The sequence below is a fragment of the Salvelinus alpinus genome, chromosome 22 (assembly GCF_045679555.1).
Source record: "Salvelinus alpinus chromosome 22, SLU_Salpinus.1, whole genome shotgun sequence".
NCBI lineage: Eukaryota > Metazoa > Chordata > Actinopteri > Salmoniformes > Salmonidae > Salvelinus > Salvelinus alpinus.
Window position 1 is genome coordinate 45,089,888 of NC_092107.1, and position 13,865 is coordinate 45,103,752.

At 41.5% G+C, this 13,865-nt stretch overlaps 2 protein-coding genes across 2 annotated transcripts in view; one reads left to right on the forward strand and one right to left on the reverse strand.

The window, feature by feature from the left end:
• LOC139549548 (contactin-5-like) overlaps positions 1-13,865 on the reverse strand; it is a 785,449-nt gene that overhangs the window by 607,258 nt on the left and 164,326 nt on the right. The window lies entirely within an intron of this gene.
• On the forward strand, positions 2,696-5,469 carry LOC139549684 (piggyBac transposable element-derived protein 4-like). The gene is made up of 2 exons (XM_071360347.1): positions 2,696-2,733; positions 3,714-5,469. The coding sequence occupies exons 1-2, from the start codon at positions 2,696-2,698 to the stop codon at positions 5,467-5,469; spliced, it is 1,794 nt and encodes a 597-aa protein (XP_071216448.1).

Here is a 13,865-nt window from a genome sequence, read left to right on the forward strand (position 1 = left end):
CCGTGCAGTCTTGTAGTCCTCATTTGAAAGTGATCGTGTTAATGATGTGTATTGATGTGGTATAATGAGAGGCCTTCAGGGAGTGACACCATGCTGTTTGTCAATGGCACTCCCCACTGCTATAACACTACTGCTACTGGTACTACTACTACTGCTACTAACAATTATACTACTTCTACTGCTGTTACTGCTACTTGTACTACTACTAATAATAATAATTCTACTACTGCTCCTACTTCTAATAATTATACTAATTACACTACTTCTACTGCAGCTACTACTAATTACACTACTTCTACTGCAGCTACTACTAATTACACTACTGCAGCTACTACTAATTACACTACTTCTACTGCAGCTACTACTAATTACACTACTTCTACTGCAGCTACTACTAATTACACTACTGCAGCTACTACTAATTACACTACTGCAGCTACTACTAATTACACTACTGCAGCTACTACTAATTACACTACTGCAGCTACTACTAATTACACTACTGCAGCTAATACTAATTACACTACTGCAGCTACTACTAATTACACTACTGCAGCTAATACTAATTACACTACTGCAGCTACTACTAATTACACTACTGCAGCTACTACTAATTACACTACTGCAGCTACTACTAATTACACTACTGCAGCTACTACTAATTACACTACTGCAGCTACTACTAATTACACTACTGCAGCTACTACTAATTACACTACTGCAGCTAATACTAATTACACTACTGCAGCTACTACTAATTACACTACTGCAGCTACTACTAATTACACTACTGCTACTGCAGCTACTAATAATAATAATACTACTGCTGCTGGATATATCACACCAGAACACTAGTGAATACACCTTGGATATATCACACCTGAACACTAGTGAATACACCTTGGATATATCACACCTGAACACTAGTGAATACACCTTGGATATATCACACAATAACACTAGTGAATACACCTTGAATATATCACACCTGAACACTAGTGAATACACCTTGGATATATCACACCTGAACACTAGTGAATACACCTTGGATATATCACACAATAACACTAGTGAATACACCTTGGATATATCACACCTGAACACTAGTGAATACACCTTGGATATATCACACAATAACACTAGTGAATACACCTTGAATATATCACACCTGAACACTAGTGAATACACCTTGGATATATCACACCTGAACACTAGTGAATACACCTTGGATATATCACACAATAACACTAGTGAATACACCTTGGATATATCACACAATAACACTAGTGAATACACCTTGAATATATCACACCTGAACACTAGTGAATACACCTTGGATATATCACACCTGAACACTAGTGAATACACCTTGGATATATCACACCTGAACACTAGTGAATACACATTGGATATATCACACAATAACACTAGTGAATACACCTTGGATATATCACACCTGAACACTAGTGAACACTAGTGAATATACATTGGATATATCACACCTGAACACTAGTGAACACTAGTGAATACACATTGGATATAATCACACCTGAACACTAGTGAACACTAGTGAATACACATTGGATATAATCACACCTGAACACTAGTGAACACTAGTGAATACACATTGGATATATCACACCTGAACACTAGTGAATACACCTTGGATATATCACACCTGAACACTAGTGAATACCCCTTGGATATGTCACACCTGAACACTAGTGAATACACCTTGGATATATCACACCTGAACACTAGTGAACACCCCGTGTATATATCACACCTGAACACTAATGAATACACCTTGAATATATCACACCTGAACACTAGTGAATACACCTTGGATACCCTGTCTAGGATTGGGGTGCCGCTAGCGGCACGTTTCAGAAAAAATAAAAAATAAATGGCGAAATGTCATAATTATAAATATTTAGCTTCAATTAAATCAGAAGTGTTATACACCATATCAAAGCTATACCTCTTGTTAATCTAGCCAATATGTCCGATTTCGAAAAGCTTCACTGCAAAAGCGATTATCGATCAGTAAACAACACATTAGGTACAGTTACAACAAAGTACATTAGTCACGAAAGTCAGAAATAGCAATAAAAATCATCAATTACCTTAGGAAATTTTCTTCTTTTGGCAATCCTAAAGGTCACGACGAAACAATCAAGTGGCTTTTTGTTCGATATAATCCATTTTTATAGCCTAACACGAAACATTTTGTGAACGGCTTGTGTGGAAAATTCAGCGTCCTTCAACTTTGGACGTAACATTCATTGTAATTACTCACTCTAAAGGGACGTTTATCAAGTCAAGTTCGGTTTCATTAGAATCCTCTGTTTGTTAGTAAAACAACCAAACTTCATGGTTCTTTTCCCGGGACATATTGACCGAAAAAAATTGATTTGAACAGACCAAACAACGACCTCCTGACGCGCCAATCGAATGACCTGTCCTTCGTTGATTGACTGTATTTCGGACCAATGACCACTGATCTTCTTGAAATCTAGCTGGATAGATAGCCAATGAACAGAGGTACATGGGCATATGCAATGGTTCTACCCGGAAATAATAGGCTTCGTTGTAAAGCCATGCGTACACACGGCTATTCGCCATTGAAAACTCTACCAGAAGGATCCCTGCCGTTTTACGCGCCGCAAACGTTTTTTTCTGAGCATTTTCAATAATGGCTAATAAATCAGCAAAATCAAAGACCAAGACCAGGTACACAGATATGCACGATATAATTGATGAAATCGAGAGATCTAGTGATAGTGAACATCTAAATGAATCCAGTGAGATTGAATCCGTGGATTCAGAATTTGAAGACATGTTCCTCCACGGTGAAGATGCAGTTTTGGATCAGTGAGTAACGTTGTTTGAAATTAGTAATATCAAATATAATTCATTTGAGTTGTTTGAGATATTGTATTTTATTTGCCTTATATAAAAATATGACTAGGGCATGAAATATAAAAGTACACAAGTATATTGAAATGTAGAAAGTACATATTGCTCTACATTGTGGGTGTATGTCTGTGTGTCTGGACAAAACCTCACCATGGTCACAAATTGTGTATATATAATATGTGTCTGTATAATTATTACCTAATTGTTTCCATGTATTTTATATCTAAAATGGAATGGACAAAACCTCACCATGGTCACAAATTGTGTATATATATTATGTGTCTGTATAATTATTACCTAATTGTTTCCATGTATTTTATATCTAAAATGGAATGGACAAAACCTCACCATGGTCACAAATTGTGTATATATATTATGTGTCTGTATAATTATTACCTAATTGTTTCCATGTATTTTATATCTAAAATGAAATGGACAAAACCTCACCATGGTCACAAATTGTGTATATATATTATGTGTCTGTATAATTATTACCTAATTGTTTCCATGTATTTTATATCTAAAATGGAATGGACAAAACCTCACCATGGTCACAAATTGTGTATATATATTATGTGTCTGTATAATTATTACCTAATTGTTTCCATGTATTTTATATCTAAAATGAAATGGACAAAACCTCACCATGGTCACAAATTGTGTATAGATATTATGTGTCTGTATAATTATTACCTAATTGTTTCCATGTATTTTATATCTAAAATGGAATGGACAAAACCTCACCATGGTCACAAATTGTGTATATATAATATGTGTCTGTCTTTATTTCACAGTCCCAGCGATTCTGATTGGGAGCCAAGGAGAAAATCCCCCACTGAAGCTGGTCCATCCAGCTGGACCCCGGCTGTATCCGGCACCACACCTACCCCCGCCCGGCCATCAAGGGGTGGTAAGCCGGCGGCAAAGAAGCGGAGGAAGGGCAGCGTGGAACCGTCCAGCGTGGAACCTGCCAGAGCGGAGGAGGACCGTTGGCACTCTGTTCTTGAGGAGGATGTGGCCCCACCACCTCCACTTTTCCGCCCAAAACGCCCAGTAGGCCCTCAATTGGACCCAACTTCTAAGTACAGCCCCATGCAACTTTTCCAGTTGTTCTTCACCTCGGCAGTTGTTGATACCCTGGTGATGAACACTAATAAATATGGGGCTAAGAAGCAGGAAGGCAAGACAGAGGCATGGAAGGACATTTCCATTTCAGAACTGTTTTGCTACCTGTCTATGGTCATTTACATGGGGCTGGTGAAGTTGAAGAACCTCAAACACTACTGGAAAACTGCACCACTCTATCAACTGCCTTTCCCCTCAACGGTCATGTCTTGTAAGAGGTTTCTGACAATTTCACGGGCACTTCACATTAGTGACCCAGAGGTTGATAAGGACAACGAGGCGAAACGAGGCACAGCAGGCTTTGACAAACTATGCAAGATTAAACCTCTCTACCATGATATCGTTGAGGCATGCAAGACATATTTTCAGCCCGCCCAGAACCTTTCCATAGATGAGAGAATGGTAGCCTCAAAGGCCAGAATTGGCCTAAAACAGTACATGCGCAACAAACCCACAAAATGGGGTTACAAGCTGTTTGTTTTGGCCGATTCTGCGTGTGCATACACGTGCAATTTTTTTGTCTATGAGGGGAAGAACACTTGTGCGAGCGGTAAGGGACTCAGTTATGATTCTGTGATGCAGTTATTAGATTTCCAGCTGTTGGGGAAGGGCTACAAACTATTTGTAGACAACTTCTACACAAGCCCTACCCTGTTCACAGACCTGAGGAAGCTGGAGATGTGGGCCTGTGGCACCATTCGGACCAACCGAGTGGGTTTTCCAAAAACCAGGGTAAACGACATGCCTAAGCGGGCTGAGCGGGGTACCATGAGATGGATCCGTGAAGATGGTTTGCTGTTTGTGAAGTGGATGGACACTCGAGAGGTAGTCATGTGTTCCACTATTCACAAGTCGTTCGGTGGGGATCACGTTGTTCGACGGTTGAAAGGTCCTACAGGCGCTTGGACTGCCAGAAATGTCCCCATTCCAGATGCTGTGAGGGATTACAACAAGAGCATGGGGGGTGTAGACCTATCGGATGCGCTGATAGGATATTACAATGTCCTTCACAAAACCATGAAATGGTACAAAACTTTATTCTATCATTTTATTGACATTGCTGTGGTGAATTCCTTCATCCTCCAGAAGGAAATGGCCAAGAACTGTGGACAGCCCCCCATCTCACAGCTACCCTTTAGGGAGCAGCTCATCCAGGAGCTTGCTAACTACAGCAAGAACACTGTAGCACCTTCTGTCCCCTCTACCTCTGTCCCTTCTGCTCCAACCAGCGGTACGCACATGCTGAAGTTCATCATTGCAGGCAGGGATGTGCCTCGGGGAAAAAGGGGCACAGTAGGGCGGCTTCGTTGTGCCCTGTGCCACAAGAAGTCCCTTGTCACCTGCACCACCTGTGCTGTGACCCTCTGTTTCACACCAGAGAGAGACTGCTATGGGATATGGCATCAGGAGCGCAACATTGTTTAGAGGACAGAGAGTCTTCACATGATTGAACATTGAAGTGTAAATAGTTCCCCTTGTTATTTTTTAATTTTTTTGAAATATTCTTTTTTTTTTCTTGAATTTTTCAAATATATATTTTTTGGGGTATGTTAGAATAATTGTTTTGTATTTTGTATATAGGTATTTGTATCATTGTATCATTGTACCAATTCGGCCACTTGGGTACATTTGGGAAACTTGTGAGGGACACCTGGTTGACTTCATGCTCAATGGCATGTACCTCACTCATTCCTGAAGGTATCCATCTGAAACTTTGGTCAAATACTGTTGCCTACCTATGTTCTGATTTGAAATGATCCCCAGTATCATAACTGAATGTTTGCCCTTTCTTGTTGATTTTTAAAGATGCAACAACAGTAAAAGAACAAAAAACGTCTGTTGATTTCCTTGTATTTTCTTCTACCAGATCTATTGTGTTATATTCTCCTACATTCAATTCACATTTACACAAACTTCAGAATGTTTGCTTTCAAAAGATACCAAGAATATGTATATCCTTCCTTCTAGGCCTGAGCTACAAGCAGTTAGATTAGGGTATGTTTTCAGGCGGAAATTGAGAAAAAGGGGGGCTATCCCAAACAGGATATATCACACCTGAACACTAGTGAATACCCCTTGGATATATCACACCTGAACACTAATGAATACACCTTGGATATATCACACAATAACACTGGTGAATACACCTTGAATGTATCACACCTGAACACTAGTGTACACTAGTGAATACACCTTGGATATTTAACACCTGAACACTAGTGAATACACATTGGATATATCACACCTGAACACTAGTGAATACACCTTGGATATATAACACCTGAACACTAGTGAATAAACATGAAATATATCACACAATAACACTAGTGAATACACCTTGGATATATCACACCTGAACACTAGTGAATACACCTTAGATATATCACACCTGAACACTAGTGAATACACCTTGGATATATCACACCTGAACACTAGTGAATACACCTTGGATATATAACACCTGAACACTAGTGAATACCCCTTGGATATGTCACACCTGAACACTAGTGAATACACATTGGATATGTCACACCTGAACACTAGTGAATACACATTGGATATATCACACCTGAACACTAGTGAACACTAGTGAATACACCTTGGATATATCACACCTGAACACTAGTGAATACACCTTGGATATATCACACCTGAACACTAGTGAATACACCTTGGATATATCACACCTGAACACTAGTGAACACTAGTGAATATACATTGGATATATCACACCTGAACACTAGTGCACACTAGTGAATACACATTGAATATATCACACCATTAGTTAACTGGAAATCTTTTCCAGTAAGGTTCAAGCCTAAACACACTAATGTAATCTACAGCTATTTGTTCTGTCTATAGAATCACATACATTGTAATGGATAACAGACATTCTATAGAATAACATGCTTTGCCTTGGAGGAGTCAGAGCTTCATTAACACAACAGTTATTGGTGAAGCATTTAAAACTTCTTGTCAATAGGGGGGCGCCATTTCGACTTTGTAAAAATTCGTTCCCAAATTAAACTGCCTCGTACTCAATTCTTGCTCGTACAATATGCATATTATTATTACTATTGGATAGAAAACACTCTCTAGTTTCTAAAACCGTTTGAATTATATCTGTGAGTAAAACAGAACTCAAGTTGCAGCTAACTTCCTGTCAGGAAGTGAGAAATCTGAAATCGATGCTCTGTTCCAGGGTCAGTTTATTAAATTGCATGTGATCTATGAGTCGACATGCACTGCATACGATTTCCCCTAGATGTCAGTAAGCAGTGAGAATTGGAATTGTGTTGCTAGGCAGATCTGAGGCCATATAAAGGCTCATGGAACCGGGGGTGCACTCTTTTCAACGTTCGTCATGGCGCAGAGGAGGACCTCAGGATGGCATTCTGAAAAGCTCTCGTTATAGGCCTTAGATATATCCGGCTCTGATTTTATTCGATATAGGTGTTAAAGACATCATAATGTAGTTATTTTAAACCAAGTTATATCAGTTTATATCAGTATATTGCGATTTTCGGATATTTCTTTGTCCTGCGTTATGGTGAGTTGGACACGTCTTCGCCACATGGCTAATGTTTGCTGCTAATTCCTAAGTTGAAGACGGCAATCTACAACCGAGCAACGATGATTCTGGACAAAGGACCACTTGCACAAGATTCTGATGGAAGCTCATCAAAAAGTAAGAACTATTTATGATGTTAATTCGTTGTTCTGTTGAAAAATGTAAAACTATTATTCGGCCATTAATTTCGGTGCGGTCTCGCTTTAGCGCATGCTGTATGTCGTAGTAACGTTAATTTTGTACTCTAACACAGCGGTTGCATTAAGAACTAATGTATCTTTCATTTGCTGTCCAACCTGTATTTTTTAGTCAAGTTTATGATTAGTTATTGATTAGATTAGGTGCCTCTCCCAAGATTTCTCCCGACATTTTGTTGGCAGCTTGGCTACTATTCTCATTGTATAACCACGATTTGTGCCGCTAAATATGCACATTTTCGAACAAACAATATATGTATTGTGTAATATGATGTTATAGGACTGTCATCTGAAGAAGTTTGAGAAGGTTAGTGAAAAAATTTATATATTTTGCTGGTTTATTCGTTATCGCTACTGTTGGCTTGAATCAATGCTGTTGTGTGGTTGGCTATTGTAGTAAGCTAATATAATGCTATATTGTGTTTTCGCTGTAAAACACTTAAAGAATCTGAAATATTGGATGGATTCACAAGATCTTTGTCTTTCATTTGCTGTACGCTGTGTATTTTTCATAAATGTTTTATGATGAGTATTTAGGTAATTCACGTTTGCTCTCTGTAGTTATTCTAGTTGCTTTGGTGAGAGTTGTGATGGTGGCTGCAATGTAAAACTATGATTTATACCTGAAATATGCACATTTTTCGAACAAAACATATGCTATACAATAAATATGTTATCAGACTGTCATCTGATGAAGTAGTTTCTTGGTTAGTGACTATTTATATCTTTATTTGGTCGAATTTGTGATAGCTACCTATGCAGGAAAAAAATGGTGGAAAAAGAAAGTTGTGTCTTTTGCTATGGTGGTTAGCTAATAGAAATACATATTGTGTCTTCCCTGTAAAACATTTTAAAAATCAGAAATGATGGCTGGATTCACAAGATGTGTATCTTTCATTTGGTGTCTTGGACTTGTGATTTCATGAACATTTTATTATATGATATCCCTGTGCCTTTAGGCTAGGCTATGCTAGTCAGCTTTTTTGATGGGGGGGATCCCGGATCCGGGTTTGTGACTCGTTAGAGGTTAAAGAGTTGCATGAGAATCCCAAATGGCACCATATTCCCAATACAGTGCACTACTTACGCCCAGATCGCTAATGGCACCATATAGGCCCTGGTCTAAAGTAGTGCACTAAAAAGGGAATAGGGTTCCATTTGGGATGTACACTACAGTTTCTTCAGTGGTGTATCAGTCTGGCTCACACAACCTGAAGTATGTACACATTTTAAACACTGAAATCAATCGGCTGTGAAATTCATGCAAAAATTATATTGTAGATGAATCGGTGATGAACAAATGATTGTGTCCGTACAGACGACAGTCTTTATCTGTACTGTGATGGACACACAATCTCACAATACTACTACTACTGGTGCTGCTACTACTACTACTGCTTCTACCGCTGCTACTACTACTACTGCTGCTTCTACTACTATTGCTGCTACTACTACTACTACTGCTATTGCTGCTACTACTACTACTACTACTACTGCTATTGCTGCTACTACTACTACTACTGCTGCTACTACTACTACTACTACTACTACTGCTATTGCTGCTACTACTACTACTGCTCCTACTGCTATTGCTGCTGCTACTACTACTGCTGCTACTGCTATTGCTGCTACTGCTTCTGCTATTGCTGCTACTACTACTACTACTGCTGCTACTACTACTACTACTACTACTACTACTACTACTGCTATTGCTGCTACTACCGCTGCCGCCGATACGATTCTACTAGCGCACTGCTGCTACTACCGCCGATACGATTCTACTACCGCACTGCTGCTACTACCGCCGATACGATTCTACTACTGCACTGCTGCACTGCTGCTACTTTTTGAAGTGATTGTGGAGAGAAAATCAGAGTGGAGGAGTAAGCAGTAAAGTCATCTATAATTCCACTGTGCATCTGCACTGTAAATGTGTTTTGTACCATTTTCAGAGGAAATTATTTAAAGTCTACATTCTGCATAGAGTTGAATTGTTTGATTAACTTTGAAATAATTGGTTTGTGTTTGACATACAGTGAAATCTGAGTATCAGCATCATTCTGTAACTGTGGAATTGCCTAGAATGTAGCAGAGACTGAGGAGAAAAATAAGTCATTCTATTAACATCAGAACAATTGACCAACTGGCTCAAATCGGTCTTATGTATCAACATGTGAAATTGTGTGTTTTTTACATTGGATAAAAGCAGAGACTCAGAGCTACAAAATGGTTTATCATACACTGTATTTTTTTTGTTTTAGGAACAATGGGAAAGTAATTCTGATTTGAAAGTTCATAAACTTGTAAACTCACTTTTGAGAAAATGGCCTTTGAATGTTTTGGTACGTACTGGAGAGCTCTCCTTTGTCTACACCCATTCAGCATTGTTCACTTAAGCCGGCCCCACCCATCTCTTTAAGGATCCACATGTGAGGTCATGTGCTAAACATGAGTAGTGTAGTAAAGATTGAGACTAAAAGTGGTAGTAGCAGCCTACAATAAGGAACAACTCCAGGTAAACAGTAAGTGTCCAGATAAAATATATTTTATAAATATTAAATGACGCTTACCGAGACACACTTGTCTAAATTGATGGGCCGTGTGAAAGAAATGCTATAACCCCCCGCCAAATTTTCCCAAGTGGATGGTCTCTACAGAAGGTGTAAACGGTACTGCCAAATAGCTACTTGCATAGTAGCAATATCAGAAATAGATAGTGTCAATATAAATTAAATAATATAAGTACAACAACAATATCAATAACAATATCAGTGGCAGATGAGGTAGTTAACTGCATACAATCAGGGGTAAAGTTGCTGAGCAGCAGGATTTAAAAAATAGTGTGTTAGGAGAGAGTCATGTGAATAGAGGCACTGCAGATAGTGCTGACGACTGGTCCGTCCAAACCACGCATGAACAAGGGAATCTGGGGCCTCCCGGGTGGCGCAGTGGTCTAGAGCACTGCATCGCAGTGCTAGCTGCGCCACCAGAGTCTCTGGGTTCGCGCCCAGGCTCTGTCGCAGCCGGCCGCGACCGGGAGGTCCGTGGGGCGACGCACAATTGGCATAGCGTCGTCCGGGTTAGGGAGGGTTTGGCCGGTAGGGATATCCTTGTCTCATCGCGCTCCAGCGACTCCTGTGGCGGGCCGGGCGCAGTGCGCGCTAACCGAGGGGGGCGGGTGCACGGTGTTTCCTCCGACACATTGGTGCGGCTGGCTTCCGGGTTGGAGGCGCGCTGTGTTAAGAAACAGTGCGGCTTGGTTGGGTTGTGCTTCGGAGGACGCATGGCTTTCGACCTTCGTCTCTCCCGAGCCCATACGGGAGTTGTAGCGATGAGACAAGATAGTAATTACAAGCGATTGGATACCACGAAAATTGGGGAGAAAAGGGGATAAAATTTAAAAATAAAAATAAATAAAAACAAGGGAATCTATATTCGGAGAGCCTGTTTATGTCCTGTCCTTGACTTTGGTGCAGGGCATGTGATGTCCATAGCCTCTGTTGCAAAACTCCCTGATCTTCTCAAAAAGATAAGTTTGTCTAGCTGTGTCCAGTCCAGGTGGTGCTTGTACAGGCAGACCATCTATGGGAGGAAGGATGTCAGCGTTGTGCAGCAGCTGAAACCTGGTCCAGACAGTCCGAACGCGCCTTGGTGACAACAACACCAGGCTCCAGAGCATCGAAGCTGTAAAACAGGACATAACGAAAACAATTTAGAAGACATTACAACCCTGCACAACATCAATTCACCTCCCAAGTTTAGATAAGAAGAATAACCTCATACAAGGAAAATAATTTTCACCTGAAGTGCTGGTACTGCTTGATCTGTGGCAGCGACCTGAAGTATAGAGTCAGGTGTTGTTGCCAGCCATAGCTTTCTACCAGCACCGTACCATCCTCCAGTCCAACCAGCTGTGGGATGTTGACCACTGTCACAGTGGTGGTGTTGTGAAAGACAGCAATCTCAGACAAAGTGTTCTCTCTGGTCTTTCTGAAGCACTGCTTGATGAGGCTGAAGCACCAGTCGGGGGCAAACTTGGTGTGGCCCGTGATCAGGAAGTAAAGGTCCTGACTGCGGTGGAGCTTGTGCATGGTCCGCCAGGCACAATACCAGAGCACAAACTTGTTCTTGTTTTGGCCACTGCAGTTGGGAGGAGTTAAAAAGTAGATCAAATCAGATGTATTTATATAGCCCTTCTTACATCAGCTGATATCTCAAAGTGCTGTACAGAAACCCAGCCTAAAACCCCAAACAGCAAGCAATGCAGGTGTAGAAGCACGGTGGCAACCTCTTCTGGCTGTGCCGGGTGGAGATTATAACAGAACATTGCCAAGATGTTCAAATGTTCATAAATGACCAGCATGGTCAAATAATAATAATCACAGTTGTCGAGGGTGCAACAAGTCAGCACCTCAGGAGTAAATGTTCAGTTGGCTTTTCATAGCCGATCATTAAGAGTATCTCTACTGCTCCTGCTGTCTCTCTAGAGTTGAAAACAGCAGGTCTGGGACAGGTAGCACGTCCGGTGAACAGGTCAGGGTTCCATAGCCGCAGGCAGAACAGTTGAAACTGGAGCAGCAGCACAGCCAGGTGGACTGGGGACAGCAAGGAGTCATCATGCCAGGTAGTCCTAAGGCATGGTCCTAGGTCTCAGGTCCTCCGAGAGAGAGAAATAAAGAAAGAGAGAAAGAGAGAATTAGAGAGAGCACACTTAAATTTACGCAGGACACCGGATAAGACAGGAGAAGTACTCCAGATATAACAGACTGACCCTAGCCCCCATAAATACTGGAGGCTGAGACAGGAAGGGTCAGGAGACACTAGATGTGACTTCCTGCACAGGGTCAGAAGGATAGTAGATGGGACCTGGCTACATAGGGTCAGAAGGATAGTAGATGGGACATGGCTGCATAGGGTCAGAAGGATAGTAGCTGGGACCTGGGTCAGAAGGATAGTAGCTGGGACCTGGGTCAGAAGGGTCAGAAGGATAGTAGATGTGACCTGGCTACATAGGGTCAGAAGGATAGTAGATGGGACCTGGCTGCATAGGGTCAGAAGGATAGTAGATGGGACATGGCTGCATAGGGTCAGAAGGATAGTAGCTGGGACCTGGGTCAGAAGGATAGTAGCTGGGACCTGGGTCAGAAGGGTCAGAAGGATAGTAGATGTGACCTGGCTACATAGGGTCAGAAGGATAGTAGATGGGACCTGGCTGCATAGGGTCAGAAGGATAGTAGATGTGACCTGGCTACATAGGGTCAGAAGGATAGTAGATGGGACCTGGCTACATAGGGTCAGAAGGATAGTAGATGGGACCTGGCTACATAGGGTCAGAAGGATAGTAGATGGGACCTGGCTACCTAGGGTCAGAAGGATAGTAGATGGGACCTGGCTACATAGGGTCAGAAGGATAGTAGATGGGACCTGGCTACATAGGGTCAGAAGGATAGTAGATGGGACCTGGCTACATAGGGTCAGGAGGATAGTAGATGTGACCTGGCTACATAGGATCAGAAGGATAGTAGATGGGACCTGGCTACATAGGGTCAGAAGGATAGTAGATGGGACCTGGCTACATAGGGTCAGAAGGATAGTAGATGGGACCTGGCTACATAGGGTCAGAAGGATAGTAGATGGGACCTGGCTACATAGGGTCAGAATGATAGTAGATGGGGCCTGGCTACATAGGGTCAGAAGGATAGTAGATGGGACCTGGCTACATAGGGTGAGAAGGATAGTAGATGGGACCTGGCTACATAGGGTCAGAAGGATAGTAGATGGGACCTGGCTACATAGGGTCAGAAGGATAGTAGATGGGACCTGGCTACATAGGGTCAGAAGGATAGTAGATGGGACCTGGCTACATAGGGTCAGAAGGATAGTAGATGGGACCTGGCTACATAGGGTCAGAAGGATAGTAGAAGGGACCTGGCTACATAGGGTCAGAAGGATAGTAGATTGGACCTGGCTACATAGGGTCAGAAGGATAGTCGATGGGACCTGGCTACATAGGATCAGAAGGATAGTAGATGGGACCTGGCTACATAGGGTCA